Raw genomic sequence first — 21,953 nt, 5'->3', positions numbered from 1 at the left:
TTCTCATTTCATACAACGTGACGTTATCAGGTAAAGCAAATAAAATGAAAATAATTACACTTGAAAATATTAATGTTTATCGTACTTACATATATTATATTTAATGTTTCATGGTTTGATGAGCCAAACTGACAAATACATATCTGTGCGTGCTCGGGAAGGTTGAAATTCTTGTTACATGAAATAGAATTTAAATGTCATGTGCAGTCATAGTAATCATTCAATTTCCTTGGTCAACACGACGACTTCTGCTCTCTCTGCATGGTACGTGCACTACTGGATGTGAATGAGAATATCAAAGTGTACCTACTTGTTCTATTTTGACATGCTAGTGTGAAATAAAATGCTATTTCTGGTTCTGAGAGTGATTGAAATTATTCTTATGTGGTATTTAAGGACTTAGGTAAATGGAAAGGAAATCAGGTGGTACTGTTTATGACAACATGTTTGTGTGGTGTATTGACAATATCTAGTAGTTTGCATAGATTCAAGGTTACCTTCTGATTGTGTGCCAAAAACATATGCTTACATCCACTGCAGTATGCTTGGTAAAGTTAGTATTAGATCTCAGTAACAGAGAAAAGATAATATGAAAATTAAAGAAAAACAATTCTGTAAATTTGCATTTGTATAAAGAAAAACAAGAGTGAAAAAACAAGAGAGCTTATTGATTTCTTGATACCACCCTCTAATCAAATATAAGGCAGTGATCATTTTCAAATCAGTGTTTACTAAAGTATTAGCATAAAGTTCAATTCTAAAATTATCCACAAAGGTCAAGGCTAATGTACGTGACCTAGTTACATATACAAAGTACATAACTGGTGACCTTTGGCCCCACATGTTTACATGCAAAAATTAGGTCAATTTCATCTGATTCTGCTATGGATGTAAGGAAGTAATTTTTTCGCTATTGCTGGTAAGGGGATAAAACTGCACTTATTTATACAAAAACAATCATAAAATGTATGGGAAACTTAGGGTTTTTTTACAATTTGAATTTTTAAATGACTTAATTCTGTACAAGCTGAGTATAATGATATTTTTCAACTTATCTGGAAACACTTTGAATAAACTATTTTTAATAAAATGTTTATTGTCAATACATACCTTCGATGTCATTAAAAAAACAATAAGAAGTGAAAATTACCTTCTTCCACGAAATATGTTGTGAAAAGTACCCTCAAAATTTTACTCCCCTCCCCCCCCCAAAAATATAAATAAATATGTAGCGAAAATTACCCTGTAAAAATATATAGTGAAACCCCCTCCCCCATATTAGTGAAAATTACTTTCAAAGATGTTGTGAAATTAACCCCCCTCCCATATGCAGTGAATATTAGCACCTCCCCAATATGTAGTGAAAATTAGCCCCCAAAATATGTATAAACCCAGGTTATGCCCCTTTGATATTTACCCACAGTGTCAGTTTGTCTTAATCTCATTGAATTATTAATGATATATACATTATTACAATAACAACACCTGCCAGGGAAGATTTGAACAAAAATTACTCAAAAGGAAATAAATAATGTATTTAATTTAGATAAGGTTGAAAAACTCTGCCGTAGAAGAAGGACAAATTTATGGATATACAATGATGTAATTAGTTACCATCAAAATCTGTTTTGTTAGCTCTGTACTGCTGTTGTGAGCAATTTTCTGAATCGAAAGCACAGCTGACATCTTAACATGTTATCATACTTTATATAGAGATGACAGGCATTTATTTTTAGCTTATCGTATGTAGGGGGAAATGCATAAAATATTTGTTGTTCAATTTTACATTCTTCTGAAATGTTATAAACCACTATTTTTTACAAATGAGATCTTTAAATTGATTCAGTTAAGTGCTTTCCTAAAAAACCACAAACGTGATAAATGTATGTACACAAGTCCATGTGTCTTCAGTTGTTTTGATGGAAAGGGTGACATCATGATCACAAAATTTAGATTGACAGGAAAGTATGGAGATAGTGGGCGTCTGTAGTCTGGAGGCTATCCATCATGTCTAGGTCAATGAGATCCTGAGATGCAATTGCAAATTCAACCACAGCCAATTCTGCCCAATGATAAGTTAGTGTTTATCAGGGCAGTTGCATAATGTCCAAATATGGTACAGTAATATCTAAATATGGCACAGTAATTTCCAAATATGGTAAAGTAATGTCCAAATATGGTATATTTGTCAGCTCGGGCTGCTACTTATACATTGTTTACATCATTCTAACAGTTGGGGGTTTACTCATTTGCATGAACAACTTTTGGTTCATGATATCTCATTGAGCTAGATGGGGGAAGAGAGATTGGAAGCCATGGATAGCCTCTAGACTAGGGCATGTGTTTATATAGCTGTCAACGGGTTACCACTAATAAAAAACATGGCAGAATATTCTCTTAGACTATTATTTCATTTTTGTATCATATACATTACGCAGTAATTGCCAAGAAACACTGAGTTGACACTTTTTCCTGATTCATTCTTTAGTGGAGGTCCTTTCCATGGACATATATTGTCTTATTGGAGTCAGCAGAAAAGCAAATAAGCATGACAAAAATATTGATGTCTCCAAAAACTTTGCTGAATATTCTTTGTCATCAAGTTCTTTTCAGCAGTTTTGTTTCTTCTTTTTTTGTCAGATTATTCGGGTGCCATGAACACGGCTGGTATGACCATGGGTACAAGTATGTCAGACTATGCTTACAATCCATCAACTTCTTCAGTTGCCACGACATCAGACACCAACTCATTATCACCAAGTTCACCAGACTCACCTCCTCCTCCAAGAGTTTATAAACCTTGTTTTGTGTGTCAAGATAAATCATCAGGATATCATTATGGGGTTAGCTCTTGTGAAGGTTGTAAGGTAAGGAAAACACTTCATAAATTGTAAGTATTGCAACTTGAACTTGAGTTTATACAGGGGACTGATAGAACTGGTTGTAAATAAGTAAAGATTTGAATTCCAATTTCTGAATTATGTAGTAACCATTGCCATTGCATCTGCAGACTTAAAAACTGCAATAACTTGATAACTTGAATTAAATACTTTTTGATTACCCAACCAACAAGGTTGTATGTAAGGTAAGGAAAAGACTTCATAATTGTAAGTATTGCAACTTGAACTTAAGTTTATACTGTGATCTGAGTAAAATGTATATGTCGCCTCATCTCTTGCGTGACAGTTCATAGATATCAGCTGTTGTGGATGCTGTGCTCATCCTGTTTGACAAATGATGGAAAGGGTGTTAGTGATTGCTATTCTCATCTTGCGTGTTGACACCCACATTGCACATGGTGTGTGTAATCAAAATCAGATAAAGATGGCTGATAGTTCCCAGATATGTGTGAATGTTGATATTTGGCCCCACAAATATGAGATTACATAATGGATGTCAGCAACTGATTTACATCTATCAGACATCTGTTGGTAACAGTTGGTGAGATTCTTTCACTTTGATTTCCACTTGTGCTATCCTTCAGTGTGCATACATTCATAAGGGGAGGGATAAGAAGGACGTCCTGGCAACGTACAACTGCTGACATCAAAGCATTGACGAACAGAACCTGTTACAAAAAGTGAAAGTAAACCAATGAATTGGATTAATAACACTTTGCACAGCATGTTGAAAGTACAGAGACTTGTATTACATTCCATCATTTGATAAGAATAGTTTTATGGCCTTTTATGTGTACATTAAATGCCAGGGGATTTCTAATCTGTTTGTGAATGTTAACTATTATGTGAAGAGGCCTTCCAACACATCTAAAATAGATGTGATCTCCTACTTCCTTAATACCTATTTCTTCGGGGAAAGTACTTATTATAATATAGTGTATTCTAATACCACCCGCATATCTGAAATCTAGGATATTAGGTGACAGATGTATAATACAGTAGTATGATAGTCAATAACTAACTATAGAGGGCGATGTACAAATGCTATGGAATAGCATGGAATACTTTATTACTGCAGGATTGTATCTCACAGACTTCAAAATAACATGTTGGTTGGTATGGGTTGATTTTCTTGTTGATGTTTTTCTGTTTATGGATGTATAATTAGATGTTATTCCACAATATTTTTCTTCATTCACTTCAGCCAAGGAAAATATGAATGGCCTTAAATATGAAGGCCTTAGGGGCCCTTGTTACTATGAGTCACTAGACAAGTAGTGACAACCCTTAGGTCACAAGTATTTTCAAGCTGAATGAAGAAAAATATTGGAGAATAAAATAATTATACAAGTGCCAGAAATATGAAAAAAAATTTCAAGGAAAGTAATGTTAATTATGAGCTTTTTTATTCATATTTTGAACACAGCAGACCCAATGATGTAGACATACATTGTTGTGACATAGACATGCATTATCGTGGCATGGAACGACCAGAGTGTATACCACTAAAATATCGAGGGATCACCGAACGACTGTGCGTATCATACAATTTTATGTTTCCTAAGAACAATTTAGATAGATAAGAAACAGGCTTCCTACATGCCACTCAATACAAACATAAACAACACCATCTGACCCCTACTGATACACACACACACACATCGTCCTTGGAACAAACAAGCTATTGAAAGTCATCACATTGCAGGCTCAGATTTTGACACATACAAGTATATTGATTCAAAATTTGTAATGAGTGGTCTGTGGGAATCCTGTTTCTTATCTATCTAAATCGTTCTTAGGAAACAAAAAATGTGTATGATACGCATAGTCATTCGGCGATCCCTCGATGTTTTAGCTGTATTCTATAATTTTTGTTGAACTGGGCTCGTACATGGTATAAATAGGCTTATAGCTTGACCTTGCTGAGATGAGTCATTTCTTTCAAAAAGACAATGATGTAGTGGGTGTCATGGCAGATGATTCCATCAATGTACTTGATGTTGTAAATGATAATTAAGTCAACAAGGCAATTGATTGAGATTGAGTGTTGAATGTTAACACTTGCCTGCAAACCAAACTGTAGAAGCAATACGTCCTCTAAAGCCAGTGCAACACGACACCACAATTTCTAGTGACACACCAAAAGTTGGTGTTTTCCTATCTCTTACTATACGATGACTTACAAGAAAACCCAGTTTTTATTATTTTAACTCACAACAAATTAGGTCTTTCTTAAGAAGGCACATTGGATAGGAAATTGTAAAATTTAGCATTGCAACGTGACCAAGTTGGTCACTGATATTCATATTGCAGTGTCAACCATTTATCTTGTTATCATTCAATTTTATCCCATTTTATCTGTGTTTATCTTGTTTTTCTCTACTGTGCTACAGTGAACTACTTGAGTAGTCAGCCAGGCTTTCTTTTTACTCTATCTGGCACTGTTATTGTTCACATTTGCTTTGTGTAGTTAGATAAAACATTTGTTGTTAATACCTAATATCATAGAATCATGGAAAATTTGTTCCTGCGAAGAAAGAGACAGTAAATCCCAGCAGAAATAATGCATTCCATGGATTATTTTGTGTGGTATTCCCAGGTTTACTGCTGATTGTCAGTATTGATTAAAAAAAGGATTAAATTTTGTATTGTAAGCATTGAAATTATGTCTTTTCTTTGTTGTGTTTTTTTTTCTCAGGGATTTTTCCGCAGAAGTATCCAAAAGAATATGCAATATACCTGTCACAGAGAGAGGAAATGTATTATAAACAAAGTTACCAGAAATCGATGCCAGTACTGTAGATTACAAAAATGTTTTGAAGTTGGAATGTCAAAAGAATGTAAGTATTGTGATCCCATGGAATATAATCAATCAATCAATCAATCAATCAATCAATCAATCAATCAATCAATCGGTCAAGCAAGCAAGCAATCAGTCAGTCAATCAATCAATCAATCAATCAATCAATCAATCAATCAATCAATCGGTCAAGCAAGCAAGCAATCAGTCAGTCAATCAATCAATCAATCAATCAAGCAATCAAGCAATCAATCAATCAATCAGTCAGTCAATCATCAATCAATCAATCAGTCAGTCAATCATCAATCAATCAATCATCAAATCAATCAATCAATCAATTAAAGTAGCCATATGGATGAGGATTTTGGTATTTATTTTGGATTTTTATCGTAAAAAAAAACAATTTTATCATGGCTTACTACTTGAAAAATCAATGTGAAACAGCATATGTCAAGTCATTGTTTGTAACTCAATACATTGCGAAAGATAATAAATGTGTAAAATCTGTATTATTGTACATACACATTTTACATATTTTTTTAACTTTTTGCGATTTATTGAGTCACAAACACAAACTTTTTCAATGATGTTTGACATTGATTTTTCAAGCAGGAAGCTATGATAAAATTGTTTTATAAATTAAAAATCCAAATAAATTCTCAATCCTCATCCATATAACCACTTTAATCAAATAAATTTTTTATAGTGCCCGACTCCAAATCCATTGTCCTTTTCAGTAATGCTACAATGAAATTCAAATGACCAGTGTGAAAGGAATAGACACTTAGCATTGTCGTTTTCACTAGAGATACAATGAAATACAAATGACCAGTGTGAAAGGAATACACACTTGGTATTGTCGTTTTCACTAGAGATACAATGAATTACAAATGACCAGTGTGAAAGGAATACACACTTGGTATTGTCGTTTTCACTAGAGATACAATGAAATACAAATGACCAGTGTGAAAGGAATACACACTTGGTATTGTCGTTTTCACTAGAGATACAATGAAATACAAATGACCAGCGTGAAAGGAATAGACACTTAGCATTGTGCTTTTCAGATACGCTTGGCATTGATTGTTGGAATTGAACTTTCCAAATAGTGTAATTGTTTATATACAGGGGTCTTATCAATTGAGTTTATCTTGATAATCAAACATGTGTATATTCCTTTCATGCTGGTCATTTGAATTTCATTGTATAAGTGTCAATCTTATACTAAATGAAATCCAGCGTACACTTGGTTCTAACATACACTGCAGTGGTAAAAAGCACACAACATGAGCTAACTGCTCAGCCACCATCAACCACCACAGGATAAACTTTATTTATTTCTTAGGTGTGAGAAATGACAGGAATAAGAAAAAGAAGGTAACTCATGAAGTAACAGAAAGTTTTGAGATGACGCCTGAGATGGAAGAAGTAATGGATGTCGTGGTCAAAGCACACAAAGAAACCTTTCCATCAGAAACACCCAAACCTGGTTTCAAAGTGGTAGGTGTTGTATCTGTCTTGTTTTCAAGTTTAATCTATAAAGAATAATAATGGTGGTGTATTTTACGCAAATTAGCATTAAAGTGGATGTCACACTGGTTTTGGACTATAGAAGGCGTACTGACAAAAAAGTATAGTTTTAACCATATTGATGCATTGTTTTTGTTATTGAGCAATATTCACATCCAGTTTTAAAATGAAAATGATAGTTTGGTATTCATGTATAATTGTATGGTGAAAAATATTAGAGACAACAGTTTGCATAAAAACAAAATTATAATTATGGTATTAATTAGTCTAGAATTCTAAACTGGTACAGTATTACGTTTTAAAAACTTCATTACTAATACCAGTCTAGTCATGACGGTTACAAAAGGTGTTAATTTGTGGTGCTCCCCTGTGGTGAACGAAACACAAAAGGTGCATGTCAGTAGTAATCCATCACAAACTGAGACAGGTTTTTGACCTTTCTAACGTGTCTAGGACTGCACTGATATGCAAATGTTGAACCAGGACTCCACCTCCAGTCTGTTTAAACTAAAATCACGTGTGAACGCGACAACGTCAACCTGTTTATATGAACACGGTTGGAGGGAGCACAGATTTCTGTGTTCGAACAACAGTCATGACTCAACTCGTATTAGTAATGAAGTTTTTAAAACATAGTACTGTACCAGTTTAGAACTCTAAACTAGATATTAGTGTAATATGTTCAGTTTATTTCAGTCCCTCTATTATTGATAGGAAAGATATATTGTTAACCGTATGAATTCCCTGAACAATTTAGACAGTGCTTGTCATCGGTAAACACCAAGTATTTTCATTTTATATGGAATGATTTTTGCAAAATTCTAACTGCTTTTGCCACTTTCACTATCAAATTTTCCATGGCATAGCCAGATAGCAAGTCAGCATTGTCATCTCCAAAGGAAAGAAAGTTGCTGTGTGTATGCTTTGTACATCGCAGCTATGACAAGGCCTAATAAAAACAGTTGTTCGGTTCCGGTTACCCGACCCCACCTAGTTTTTCACACCAACCCTAAACTTATTTTTCAATATTCGAGAAAATAATAAAATTGCGAAAATCGTGAAGTCTCACAAGAAATAGTGGATTCAGAAACTGACATCAATTTAAAAAGACAATATAAAACTGCTCTTCCAAACTGTAATGGCTGTACATCTGATGAAAAGTAACCAATAACACAGAGACCATATGGAAAACAATGGAAAACATAATACCTGAACTAGACACTCACATATGAAAAAAAAAAAAAATTTTAATAAAATAAAAAATCAACCTACCCCACCTATTCTAAAATTGAATGTAATCGGAACCACACAATTTTTTTACGCCTAATTTTAATTCAAGAATGCTGACTAGTGCAAGATCTACGTAATGTTGGGACCACTTGGTCATGTAATAAGTAGATTTTGATAACCAATTTCACATAACTACAAATGTAGAAGCATTTATGAAAGTTTTTTGACTGGAACAGTTAGCCTTGTTCACTTGCTGCCACTAGAGGGCGTGGTAGCAGATATACAGGTTTGAAATAAGATTTTCAAGTGTATCAATTTTGGTGTGAATGGATTGTTTACCTGTGGCAAGCTGTGTCCAACAGAAATTGGTAATTTTTATTATCAGTATGTTTCCATACTGATAATAGAGGGATTGTGATATGATTGTATTTTTTGATATGATAATTTTTATGTAAATATATTTTTTCACACTACATGGGTTGATAAGTCATTGTTACATAGAGGCTACTGCATGAAGTGATGTTCTTGTAAAGTGTATTGCAGCATATCATGCTATAAACATGCCATATATTGCCATTTACTGTAAAATTCAGTTTTTAGCTCCATTGTCAGCGACAGCTGAGAAGAGCTTAAGGGTTAGGTCGATTTTCTGTTGTCATTCATCTTCTGTACATCAACTTTTGTTATTTTCATCTTCTTGTCCAAAACCGACAGTCAGAATACTTTGATATTTGGTCTGCATGCTCCTGGGGGGTGGGAGGGAGCTATTCAGATTTATTCATGCCAAGTTGATCTGTGCCATTTTCAGGGATTTTTTTTACTTTTTGTTAAAAATGATATTTTCAACTTCTTCTCAAATACTGCTTGTCAGATTGCTTTGATATCTGGTATGTAGATACGCAGAAGGTAGTTTACGTAGTTTTGTTAATTTCAAGTCAGTGCATTTTTTGAAATATTCAAATTAGACGCGTACACATAATGACCAACACAAATTAGGGGTAAAAACAGAATTTTTGTAAAATGGTGACTATAATTTAAAAGTGCAATATTTTACCAAATTTCTGTGTGAAATATGTTATAGTGTGTGTGAGTCATCGTCTGAAACCACTAACCACTTTATTACTTTGTTAAAACAAAACTGGATAGTGGAAGAACTGAACTACAGAACCACTTCTACATGTTACAAAAAAAAATTGTGGGGTTATTGGACAAATTTTTTGAAATAGAGGTCAAAATGTCAGAAAAATTAAGCCATTTAGTATCCAATGTGGCAGTAGAACAATATGGCCATTTAGTATCCAATATGGCCGTAGAACAATATGGCCATTTAGTATCCAATGTGGCAGTAGAACAATATGGCCATTTAGTATCCAATATGGCCATAGAATCCAATATGGCAGTAGAATCCAATATGGCCATTTAGTATCCAATATGGCCGTAGAATCTAATATAGCCATAGAATCCAATATGGCCACTAGGAATACAGTGTTAACACTTTGGGAAAATGAAAGATGAGTAATTTCCTTGAAAACTAAATTTGTTTGTTTATTTCAAAAGGACCAGGAACAAACCCTCATATGGCAAAGCTTGGAGAGATTTTAAGAAGTTTGATTTTCATCCCTTGGGTGCATTCTACCTTAATTACTTTGTATTTTCATATTCTTGATTTCTAGTTTTCATATTTTATCCTTGTCAGTAATATTATAACTAGTAGGTTTGATAATATAACATGCAGTCTTCTGCGTTATTCCTTTCTTGTGTCATCCTTACTTTTCGCTATATTCGTACATGTACAACAACCCTATCATTCAAACCTCTTCACTATTCTTTATTTTCAAAATTCATTGACGAACATTCTTTTTGTTTTCCTAACTTTTTGTCAAATCCATCTTTTATTTTGGATTGTGTTTACAGAAATAATATTGCTTTATTAATGGTTATTAAAATGTTGGTATAAAATGTACAAAAAAAAGTTAAAAGCACAGAATTTTACATGTAAGTAAATTGCTGCCCAGTATTTCTTGTGAAGAGGTATGCATTTGTCTTGTCTTGTTTTCAGTTTTATGCAAGAAATAAGGAAATAAGCTTACATTACATCATTCTTTGCAGTGAGCCATACCATTCTTTTACTTTAGGGGTGTCAGGGTGAAGATATCTGTGTGCTATTGTTTGTAGCATATGACTTATTCAGCCCAACCCATAATTCATTTGCAAACATTATTTTGGATCTGTCTACCTATCTTGTTCTCACATTTTGCTTTCAGCCTGCAAATCTACAAGTTCCACCCTTTGGGCAAGGCCATACAGTTAGTAAAACTTGTTTCTTGCTCCTTTACCCATTGATTAATCAATGATTCCAATAATTCATGTTTCATACCCATCCTGTCAATCACAACTGGTTAACCAATAGTATTCTTTGACTAGTCCTCCAGTCACATTACTTGACTAGTCATCCAATCATATGGCTTGACTAGTCATACAATCACATTCCTTGATCAGTCATCCAATCCTGTAGCTTGACTAGTCATCCAATCATATACCTTGACTAGTCATCCAATCATATGCCGTGACTATAGTCATCCAATCCTGTAGCTTGACTAGTCATCCAATCATATACCTTGACTAGTCATCCAATGACATCGCACATCTAGTCATCCATTTAGAATGTGCGATTAACAAATATTTCGAAATTTGATCATGGTGATTTGATAAATCTTAATAATCAATAGTCTAAATTATCAATAATTTCTTGGTCATATGTATGTATGTTGTCTGTTGATTTATCCACTATTTTCTTTGTTCAGCTAAGGGAAATATGAATGACATAGGGAGCCTTTGACTTGTTCAGCTGAGGGAAATATGAGCAACATAAGGAGCCTTTGACTCATAGCGACAAAACCATAACTTATGTCATGAGTGTTTTCCCAGCTGAATGCGGAAAAATATTGTGAAATGATACCATGATTTTGAATGTTGAACAGAAAGTGCTCCCTGTATGTTCTGTTCAAACAAGTACAATTTGGCATGCACACAAAACTGGTTAACCAATAGTATTCTTTGACTAGTCATCCAGTCACATTACTTGACTAGTCATCCATTGACTTACATTATAATAACAAACACAGAGAGCACTTTCTCTGTGTTACACTCGTTTATAGCATTCATATTACAATGTGTAACACTGAAGTAAAGCACTAAATTTCTCTATGTGCTACACTTATTTATAGCATTCATATTACAATGTGTAACACTGAAGTAAAGCACTTTCTCTATGTGCTACACTCATTTATAGCATTCATATTACAATGTGTAACACTGAAATAAAGCACTTTCTCTATGTGCTACACTTGTTTATAGCATTCATATTACAATGAGTAACACTGAAGTACAGCACTTTCTCTATGTGCTACACTCATTTATAGCATTCATATTACAACAAGTAACACTGAAGTAAAGCACTTTCTCTATGTGCTACACTCATTTATAGCGTTCATATTACAATGAGTAATACAAAACATATGTGTATGTGTACATGAAGTGAATTTGTCCAGATCATGAATAATGGCCCTGAATGGTAAAAAGTATAAATGGTCATTATAATAAATGTTGTTATAGTAAACCTGAAGTAATAGCTATCCTATGTATTTTCACAGAAATGAATTTCAAGTGTATGTATGTCTTTTACTTTCTTCTTTTCTCATTATGTAAATTAACTTGGAAGAATTTTGCCTTTACAGTGCCTCTGCTGCTGAAAATACCAAAACAGAGAGAAGCAATATTTTGACTCCTGTCTGGCATAACTTCAGTAGAGGTCATGATACTGGCAGAGTTCTATAACCTTTGCCATGTCTGGCATTTTATTTACTTCCTTGTTTTCATCCTGTAAATTTTTTTTACATTTTACAGGCATCAGCTCCTACGCCTGGACTTAGAACAAATGAGACTGATCTACTGATGTTTGAATACGTCACAGATATGTCATCTAGAGCCATTATCATGGTGGTGGAATTTGCCAAAAAAATACCAGGTTTTCTTCAACTTAAAACTCAAGACCAGATTACTTTGCTCAAAGCAGCATGTCTGGAAGTCATGGTAAGTTGTGTGTTTACTAGGTCTTGAATGATGTACTCTGAACATTAGTATCACCAATAAAGAGAACCTTAAATACAGCACAGCAGTGAGAGAGAGAGAGTACTATTGACTGTTGACTAACAACTATCTGTTATTTGACTGTTGTATATAGTTTACCGATCTTTCATATTTTGTTTTACTTCCTCTTTGTAGATTCTCAGAATAAGTTACCGTTTTAACAGTGACGATGGAAGTGTGACATTTACATCAGGGTTGATGTTAACAAATGAACAACTGAAAAGTGGAGGCTTTGGAACATTAATTGACACTATTGGACAATTTGCAAAGCAAGTTTATAGTCTCAATTTAGATGAAAGTGAAGTCGCCCTCTTGTCAGCAATATGCCTTATAAGTGGAGGTAAGTATGGAGGGATGGGGTGGGGGAGGGGGGAGACGACTATTAAAATTAGTCAGACTTTACTTTAATAATGAAAGAGTCTGATTGCACAATAGATATATATAACTCGGTGAGTATCAATCTGCTAAGACAGTGCTCTATACCGCAGTGGCAGAGCGCAATAGGTATGAACAAAAAATAAATAAAAAAAATAATAATATATATATATATATTCCTGTTTAGAGAGGAGATTTGAAGTCATATGCATGTATAACCTAAAATCATATGATAGCAGTAATCAATACTAATGCCAGAAATTAGTCTGACTGGATTTTTCTGTTAAGTCGTAATACTGTATTCCAAAACCAAGAACAAATCAATTGAGATTTCTTTACAGATCGCTGTGGTCTTATTGAGCCCGAAAAGGTTGAAAAAATGCAAGAACCGTATCTAGAGGCACTAAGGATTTATGTACGAAGGAGAAGGCCGTCTGAACCACACACATTTGCCAAAATTCTGATGAAAATCACAGATCTTCGAAGTATGAGTGCAAAAGGTAAGTGTCAAGGAATGGTAAACTTTTGTGAAAAAATCAAAATGTTTTATACCATTGTTAGTAAATCATCAGGAATCAGTGTACAATATGTAACTTGTAATTTGTACTTTATTATGTGTGTGTGTGTGTGTGTGTGTGTATGTATGTATGTATGTATGTATGTATGTATGTATGTATGTATGTATGAAATAGGTGCTGCCATTTGTATGTGTGTGTGTGTGTGTGTGTGTGTGTGTGTGTGTGTGTGTGTGTGTGTGTGTGTGTGTGTGTGTGTGTGGTGTGCATTACATATGCCTGTACATATGCTAATACACAGGTTGGCATTATTCTACTTTAGTTGCAATACATCCATACCTTTGTTTTCATCACCAGGTACTGAGAGAGTGTTACACCTAAAACTACAGATTCCTCGTGAATTTCCTCAAATAATCAATGAAATGGTAGAAGAAGATGATGAGGGAGAAGGTGAAGAAAAAAGCAAAACAAAAAATGACACATCAACGACAGAAAGTAGTTCGTCAGCGTCCAAGACATCGACAGAGCTGCCAGTGAAGAGAGAAGAAGAATCATCATCATCTCAGGAGTTATCAGTGGCGGAAAGAACTCAACAACTTGCCATGCATAGTACAGATCCATTGGATTTGATGAAAGCAGCTTTGTTTTCATGATATGTGACGGGTAGTTGTTATTGACAGATTTATTGTAGTTAAACTTTATTTTGGTAATCCTCAAAGGATTACAAAAAAAATATTTGTATTCTATTTCTTCCCAAATACATTTTTGGTTCTTGTACCCCACTATTCAATATTTTGGGTCAACTCTCAACAGGAAATGAAATAATCCTAGATTTCAGAATTTCTTGTGCCATCATGTGCCAACAAATATATTGTATTCAAATTGTTGATGTATGAACATGTATGTCATATTGAAAAGGAAACAAATACTTTCTGAATGTTCATTGGAGAAAGATTGTTGTTACAGAAAATACTTAACATCTCACATCATAAAAATGATGGATATGATGGATAAACAATAATTGACTTTGGTATGGCTATGTTGGAGAAACAATAATTGACTTTGGTATGGCTATGTTGGAGAAACAATAATTGACTTTGGTATGGCTATGTTGGAGAAACAATAACTGAATTTGGTATGGCTATGTTGGAGAAACAATAACTGAATTTGGTAAGGCTATGTTGGAGAAACAAGAACGTAATTTGGTATGGCTATGTTGGAGAAACAATAACTGAATTTGGTATGGCTATGTTGGAGAAACAATAATTGACTTTGGTATGGCTATGTTGGAGAAACAAGAACATAATTTGGTATTGCTATGTTGGAGAAACAATAACTGAATTTGGTCTGGCTATGTTGGCGAAACAATAACTGAATTTGCTCTGGCTATGTTGGAGAAACAAGAACTGAATTTGGTATGGCTATGTTGGAGAAACAATAACTGAATTTGGTATGGCTATGTTGGAGAAACAATAACTGAATTTGCTCTGGCTATGTTGGAGAAACAATAACTGAATTTGGTCTGGCTATGTTGGAGAAACAAGAACTGAATTTGGTCTGGCTATGTTGGAGAAACAATAACTGAATTTGCTATAGCTATGTTGGAGAAACAAGAACTGAATTTGGTATGGCTATGTTGGAGAAACAATAACTGAATTTGGTAAGGCTATGTTGGAGAAACAAGAACGTAATTTGGTATTGCTATGTTGGAGAAACAATAACTGAATTTGCTCTGGCTATGGTGGAGAAACAATAACTGAATTTGGTATGGCTATGTTGGAGAAACAATAACTGAATTTGGTATGGCTATGTTGGAGAAACAAGAACGTAATTTGGTATTGCTATGTTGAAGAAACAAGAACTGAATTTGGTATGGCTATGTTGGAGAAACAATAACTGAATTTGGTCTGGCTATGTTGGAGAAACAAGAACTGAATTTGGTATGGCTATGTTGGAGAAACAAGAACATAATTTGGTATTGCTATGTTGGAGAAACAATAACTGAATTTGGTCTGGCTATGTTGGAGAAACAAGAACTGAATTTGGTCTGGCTATTGCAAGAATAGATACCAAGATTACTGTTAACTGTGATATTTTCCATAATTTGCATTTCAAATTCTGTGAACATTTGGTCTATAACAGGTTCCTGAAGACTAAACAATTCACACAGTATATTTAGTACATTGTAATAGTGTGTGTTGTGGTTCAAATTCAAACAAGTTTTCAACTTGTATGGTACATATGTTCTAGTTTTCCTCTCTTCCATGAAATAAGCAAAAAGTTCAGATTTACAGAATAATTTGGGAAAGTCAGATTTATATTATTAATTTAGTCAAAGCAGTATTTCAGATTCAGTTTTATTGCAGGTGGGCATGTTTTTGTAGATGTTTTATAAACTTAGTAGCAAACAGACGGAATCTTGCCAAATGTCCAAGCATTATAACGTTAGATAGGCTTTGTTGTCAACCTGGTAAGCTTTCTCTCAACACAGCCTGCAAACTTGATACTGACAACTCAGTAATATCATGCATAGAAGCTGATTGGTTAAACTAAGTCACATGATACCTATATTATGTTGATGTGTCAAGTTATCTGGATGTGACCTAGTTGCCCATATATGGAAGTGCGACACCAACACATGATATGGTAATTTTATGCCAATATTTCCTTATGCTTATAGATGTTGAGATACAAAAAATATGTTTCAATTTGAATTACTGTAGCTGTGTGTAGAGAATGCTTGCCAGACAAAGTTGATAATCATGGCCACCAAATACAGTACGTGTTCAATGTTGAACACTGTATGTATTCAGTGGCCATATTGTCATATTTTCTCATGCAGTACTGTATGAGAAATTATCAGATTGTTAATTTCCCTGAAAACTAGATGGTGAAACCCCAAATTTTTTGTCATACTTCAAAAATGATCAGAAGCAAGCTACCATATGCCAAAGTTTGGAGAACTTTAAATTCCAATGACCTTTGACCCCAAGGTGCAGTTTACCTTACGACAGTCAATTCTATTTTTGCAATTTGATTGATTTTCATTGTAGGTTTTGTCTGCAAAGTCGTAATAACACGTACACCACAAATGTAAAGTCAGGGTAATCTGTCTCAGCAGAAAAGTTTTTATCTATAATTCATGGTTTGTTTTTAGAAAAATTTTATTTTGCTAGTAATTTCTGAACATGTCAGTTGAAATGAAATGATTTGCTCAGTACTTGGTCCCAGGATGAAAAAAATAGATGGCTGAAAAATGGTGACCTTAATCACATCCCTAAATGAAAGAATGGTTTGTTCTTGTTTATACAGAATCACTAGTTGGGTCATACCACTTTCTCCTCAGAGGAGGTGTTGGTGTATAGTGAGGGGAACATTTCTTTAAGAGTTATAGATTAATATTTGATTTTAGCTATGGATAGAACTTTCTTTTTTTATGTTTGAAAAGTATATTTGAAATTAGTATACTTGGGGATATTATTGCCTCAATATGCTTATTCATTCAGTTGAGGAAAATACAACTGACAGAGGGCGGGGGGGGGGGGAACAAAACTCTTGGTTACAAGTTTTTTAGGCTGAGTGAAGAAAATATTTGAGAATAATATAATTGTACCTGCGCAAAAATGTAATAATAAACATTAATTATGAACTTTTTTATGCATATTGTGAGAATGCCACAGAACCATTGGCAGAGATGTGTTTTCATGACATAGAACAACCAAGGTGTAAATGTCATATTTTCTGTTTGAAGACATACAACTTGGCTTGTGTGTGTTATGATGTATGTTATCAGAAGCATATATGATCTTGTTCAGCTCTCAATATCAGGTATCTACTGTGTAACGTGGTTGATAATTGGTCAATGATGACTACTAGTAGTTTTATCAGCCAATCATGGTGTTCTATTTTACTTCAGTTGTTTGTAAGAAGCTTACCTATTGGTAGATAAGATATTGAAATATCCAATATAAAATTATCATGTCTTCAAAGAACTCATAGAAACTCATATAATTTTCCAAAAGTGAAAAATAAATCTCATTATTTAGCACAAATTGTATGTTTTACAAGTTTCATTTTAAAAAAAAATGAAACTATAATGCATGAGATGCCATATTTTGTGTAGTGTTATAGTTGTTTTAAATTTAACTTTCAAAGTTAGAGTATTGTAGTTGTAAACTTTACGTTGTGGATTTGTAGAGATTTTTAACAAATATTTTAACTAAATTTCATCTAAATACAACTAAATATTAGTCTAAAACTTTATTTTAAAGAAAAAGGGAAAGGAACATAGTTTGTGTACTCCGAGGGCAAAATATAGATATTTGCATTTGAATATGAAGTACATGTTTTATCTATTTGCATACATATTTGCATGAATTAATTTGCATAGGTTAAAGGTCATATGATAAACCAATCACTGTCGTATGCATGTTAATGTATTTGCATATATGTAAAGCTTGAATGTAATTATTCAGAATAGTGAAGTACTACTGAAGACTGATGTTATTGAAATTCAAATAACATTTTTTTTGTATAGTGCCAACATTTTCTCTTTTTTTTCATGTAAGCTGTTTTTTGTTTCCTTAAGAATTTAGAGTGCTACAGAGTCATATTTAAGATATGTGATATCTCGAGTGTAAGCCTAGCAACGGCACAGAGTGTTTGAAATCTTATTTTGATTGTAGATGACATAGTCACTGTGCTGATACAGAGTTGTCTCACCACCACAAATGAACTAGACAAATTCAACATTTTTTACTTTAAAAAAAATTTGTCGTCCCCAAAACAGTTACAAATTTTTACTCAGTTTAAATGAAAATGAACCGCTGGTGTATTTGATGTTAGTGTCATCTCCACATGTGATGTGAATGTTGATGACGTGGTGTCATTATTGGATCAGCCAATCATAAATGAAAACATTTTCTTATGTATTCACTACATGGCAACAAATATCTATGTACTGAGATAGATTCATAGAGAGCGCCCTCACAGTTTCCTTTTAAGGAAATCTAAGCAATGACGTTGCACAACTAGTGCACAAAAATACCTTAAAGCTACACTAGCTGTAACTGGACATTATTTTTTCAATCAGACAACCAACAATATATTCACTGGAAATTATCAAAATACTAATAATTAAACATTATACATGTTAATTAGACATTGTACATGTTAATTAGACACTGTACATGTTAATTAGACACTGTACATGTTAATTAGACACTGTACATGTTAATTAGACACTGTACATGTTAATTAGACACTCGATTTTATCAATAACTAGTAAAGAAACAGGTTGAAATTATGATTCACTGTGGCGCTGATTTTTGGTGTGGACCCAAAAAATCAAATTGAATGGATTATTTGTACCATACTTTGTGTACAGCTCCACAAGTACGTTTACCCACAGGTGATTCAATAATGTAGAGGGTGAATGATATTATGAGTCAGTCATTCTATCTAATAAAACCGTTTAAAAAAAATATGTTCCAGTTACAGCCAGTGCAGCTTTAATAGAATTCCTACCCTCTCCATCCATCCATGATAATGTAGTCCTAAATTGTTTAGGTTTTGAATGAACTACTGAGCTGTGTGGAATGAGATGACTATGTTAACAGAATCACTACCCTCTCCATCCATCCATGATAATGTAGTCCTAAATTGTTTAGGTTTTGAATGAACTACTGAGCTGTGTGGAATGAGATGACTATGTTAACAGAATCACTACCCTCTCCATCCATCCATGATAATGTAGTCCTAAATTGTTTAGGTTTTGAATGAACTACTGAGCTGTGTGGAATGAGATGACTATGTTAACAGAATCACTACCCTCTCCATCCATCCATGATAATGTAGTCCTAAATTGTTTAGGTTTTGAATGAACTACTGAGCTGTGTGGAATGAGATGACTATGTTAACAGAATCACTACCCTCTCCATCCATCCATGATAATGTAGTCCTAAATTGTTTAGGTTTTGAATGAACTACTGAGCTGTGTGGAATGAGATGACTATGTTAACAGAATCACTACCCTCTCCATCCATCCATGATAATGTAGTCCTAAATTGTTTAGGTTTTGAATGAACTACTGAGCTGTGTGGAATGAGATGACTATGTTAACAGAATCACTACCCTCTCCATCCATCCATGATAATGTAGTCCTAAATTGTTTAGGTTTTGAATGAACTACTGAGCTGTGTGGAATGAGATGACTATGTTAACAGAATCACTACCCTCTCCATCCATCCATGATAATGTAGTCCTAAATTGTTTAGGTTTTGAATGAACTACTGAGCTGTGTGGAATGAGATGACTATGTTAACAGAATCACTACCCTCTCCATCCATCCATGATAATGTAGTCCTAAATTGTTTAGGTTTTGAATGAACTACTGAGCTGTGTGGAATGAGATGACTATGTTAACAGAATCACTACCCTCTCCATCCATCCATGATGATGTTGTAGTTCTAAAGTGTTTAGGTTTGAATTGTCAATTTTCCGGTTCCAAGATGCATTGCACGACAGGATGTCGCTTGTGTTGTTACGTTTTGTTTTGTTTTGTTTTGTTTTGTCTTTATTACGTTTGAAATAACATTTTCATAAGGAAGTGATGGAAAGACATGTTGACGTCTTTGATTATGAGTGATTTTATAGAACAAAGACTAAACACCATCAAACAAGTGAGCCCAGGGTAGTCAGGTGACAACCATCCCCCTGAGTAGCACATGCAAACTCCTCAGTGTGTACACAGTACATTGTATGGAGAGACACGCAATGCATCTTGGAACTGGCAACAGGTCAACTAAGCTGTGTGGAATGAGATGACTAAGTTAACATCATCCAACAGTGAAATATTTAAGCTACAGAAGATATTATATTCACAATTTAAAAGAAGTCAGTGCTCTGTTACATTTAAAATTATACAAAATTATTATCAGGTTTTCCATATTTTGTGAGAGATGTTTCATGGTTATTGAACCCTTGAAAATGGTTTATTTTGTACAAAGGTCTTTTATTTATGTATTTTAAAAGAGACATCCTATTAGGTTCATCATGGAATGACTATTAATACTGAAAGAGTTTTTACTTGTCAACAATTTTACAACCTAATTATAATTCATCTACTTTTTTTGTTTTTGAAACAAATTCAAAGAATTGTTTTCATAACCCTAGCATGATAATGTACTAATGGTATACTAAATTGGATTTAACTTTGGTTTTAATTCTTGGAATATGGTCAGAGTTGAACTGTAACTAACAGCGCCCTCAAACAACAGAATTCTACCATGATTCTAAGGGCAAGTACTGTGAGTGTTAAGAGTTGAGTAAAAAATCTCAAATTTTGATTATGAATGTTTGCGTATCTATATTTAATCTTATAAAGATATAAAATTGAAGGAAGATAAAAACCTGTTTAAAACAGAACATTTGGCTACAAAGTAGTATAACATGTAGAAGTTATCCATGTATAAATTCATAGTTTACCTGCAAAACAGAGTGAAGACACTTTGGAGGACAAACAAACTGTGTTATGTGTGAGAAACAAACTGTTGAACATTAGAAATATTGCAAACACATGAATATCCTGACAGTTTGTCACATCTTGGATCTACAATAAGTTTCTCCAAGTAAAATAACAAACTGACTAAAAAGTCAAAGTATACAAAGTGCCATGTAGAGTCTAAGAAAAAGAATTGTACTAAAGTTAGTAGCTCTATAAAAACGTTTAATTTTCTTTTTTGAATAATTTACTGTGCTGTGTATTTCAAGCTTGTGCAAACATTGGGTAGAAACATTTTTATTGTGAAAGCTAAACTGAGAAAAGTTATAGAAAGAAGTCTGTGTCTGTAGTTAAACTATGTTGTACATTTTTTCTGTATCTGATACACTCAGTTCTAGGGTGTGCATGTATAAAGCAAATAAAAACACAATTCAAACCAAAAATAGAGTGTTATTGTTTTTGTATAAGATTCATAAAGTACATGAATTTGATTGTAAATGTGAATTTGAGAAAAGATTCATTCCTCTGCTGCTGTGTATGATACTGTGACTTTCCATGCATTTATTTTGTAGCGCAAACCTTAAAAGTGGAAATAACATATTTCATATTATGACCCCACTTTATTTTTGGGCTGATGAACAATTTAGACAAAAATGCACATAAACTTGATAAAGCCACATCACCTTTGAGAGAGAGAGAGAGAGAGAGAGAGAGAGAGAGAGAGAGAGAGAGAGAGAGAGAGAGAGAGAGAAAGACAAAAATGTACATAAAGCCACATCACTTTTGTAATTTACTGAATTGATTGACGCCAAATAAATCTGCCTTTATTACATACAGTTACTCAGACTTTCTCACTGCAACTGATTTCATATTCACCCTAATTTATTTTGGCACAAACAATGTTTGTTTAACATTGTTTCAACTGAATAAGGTTAAATAAGAACCAAAATACA

General features: G+C 33.7%; 1 protein-coding gene across 4 annotated transcripts in view; it reads left to right on the top strand.

Annotated features, from left to right (window-relative positions):
• The window catches only part of LOC144450485 (retinoic acid receptor beta-like), a 43,781-nt gene extending 26,757 nt beyond the window's left edge, over nucleotides 1-17,024 (top strand). For 3 of the 4 annotated variants that reach the window (XM_078141107.1, XM_078141108.1, XM_078141109.1), the window contains exons 3-10: nucleotides 2,641-2,867; nucleotides 5,599-5,740; nucleotides 7,046-7,200; nucleotides 10,725-10,766; nucleotides 12,367-12,552; nucleotides 12,745-12,949; nucleotides 13,326-13,484; nucleotides 13,857-17,024. In XM_078141107.1, the coding sequence (XP_077997233.1) occupies nucleotides 2,641-2,867; nucleotides 5,599-5,740; nucleotides 7,046-7,200; nucleotides 10,725-10,766; nucleotides 12,367-12,552; nucleotides 12,745-12,949; nucleotides 13,326-13,484; nucleotides 13,857-14,152 (1,412 nt within the window). In that variant the 3' untranslated portion in view covers nucleotides 14,153-17,024. The remainder of the gene's footprint in view (nucleotides 1-2,640; nucleotides 2,868-5,598; nucleotides 5,741-7,045; nucleotides 7,201-10,724; nucleotides 10,767-12,366; nucleotides 12,553-12,744; nucleotides 12,950-13,325; nucleotides 13,485-13,856) is intronic. The other variant, XM_078141110.1, reaches the window with a different exon arrangement.
• Nucleotides 17,025-21,953: the final 4,929 nt, after the last annotated feature.

The sequence above is a fragment of the Glandiceps talaboti genome, chromosome 20 (genome assembly GCF_964340395.1).
Source record: "Glandiceps talaboti chromosome 20, keGlaTala1.1, whole genome shotgun sequence".
Taxonomy (NCBI): domain Eukaryota; kingdom Metazoa; phylum Hemichordata; class Enteropneusta; family Spengelidae; genus Glandiceps; species Glandiceps talaboti.
This window is presented reverse-complemented; position numbering and strand designations above follow the sequence as displayed.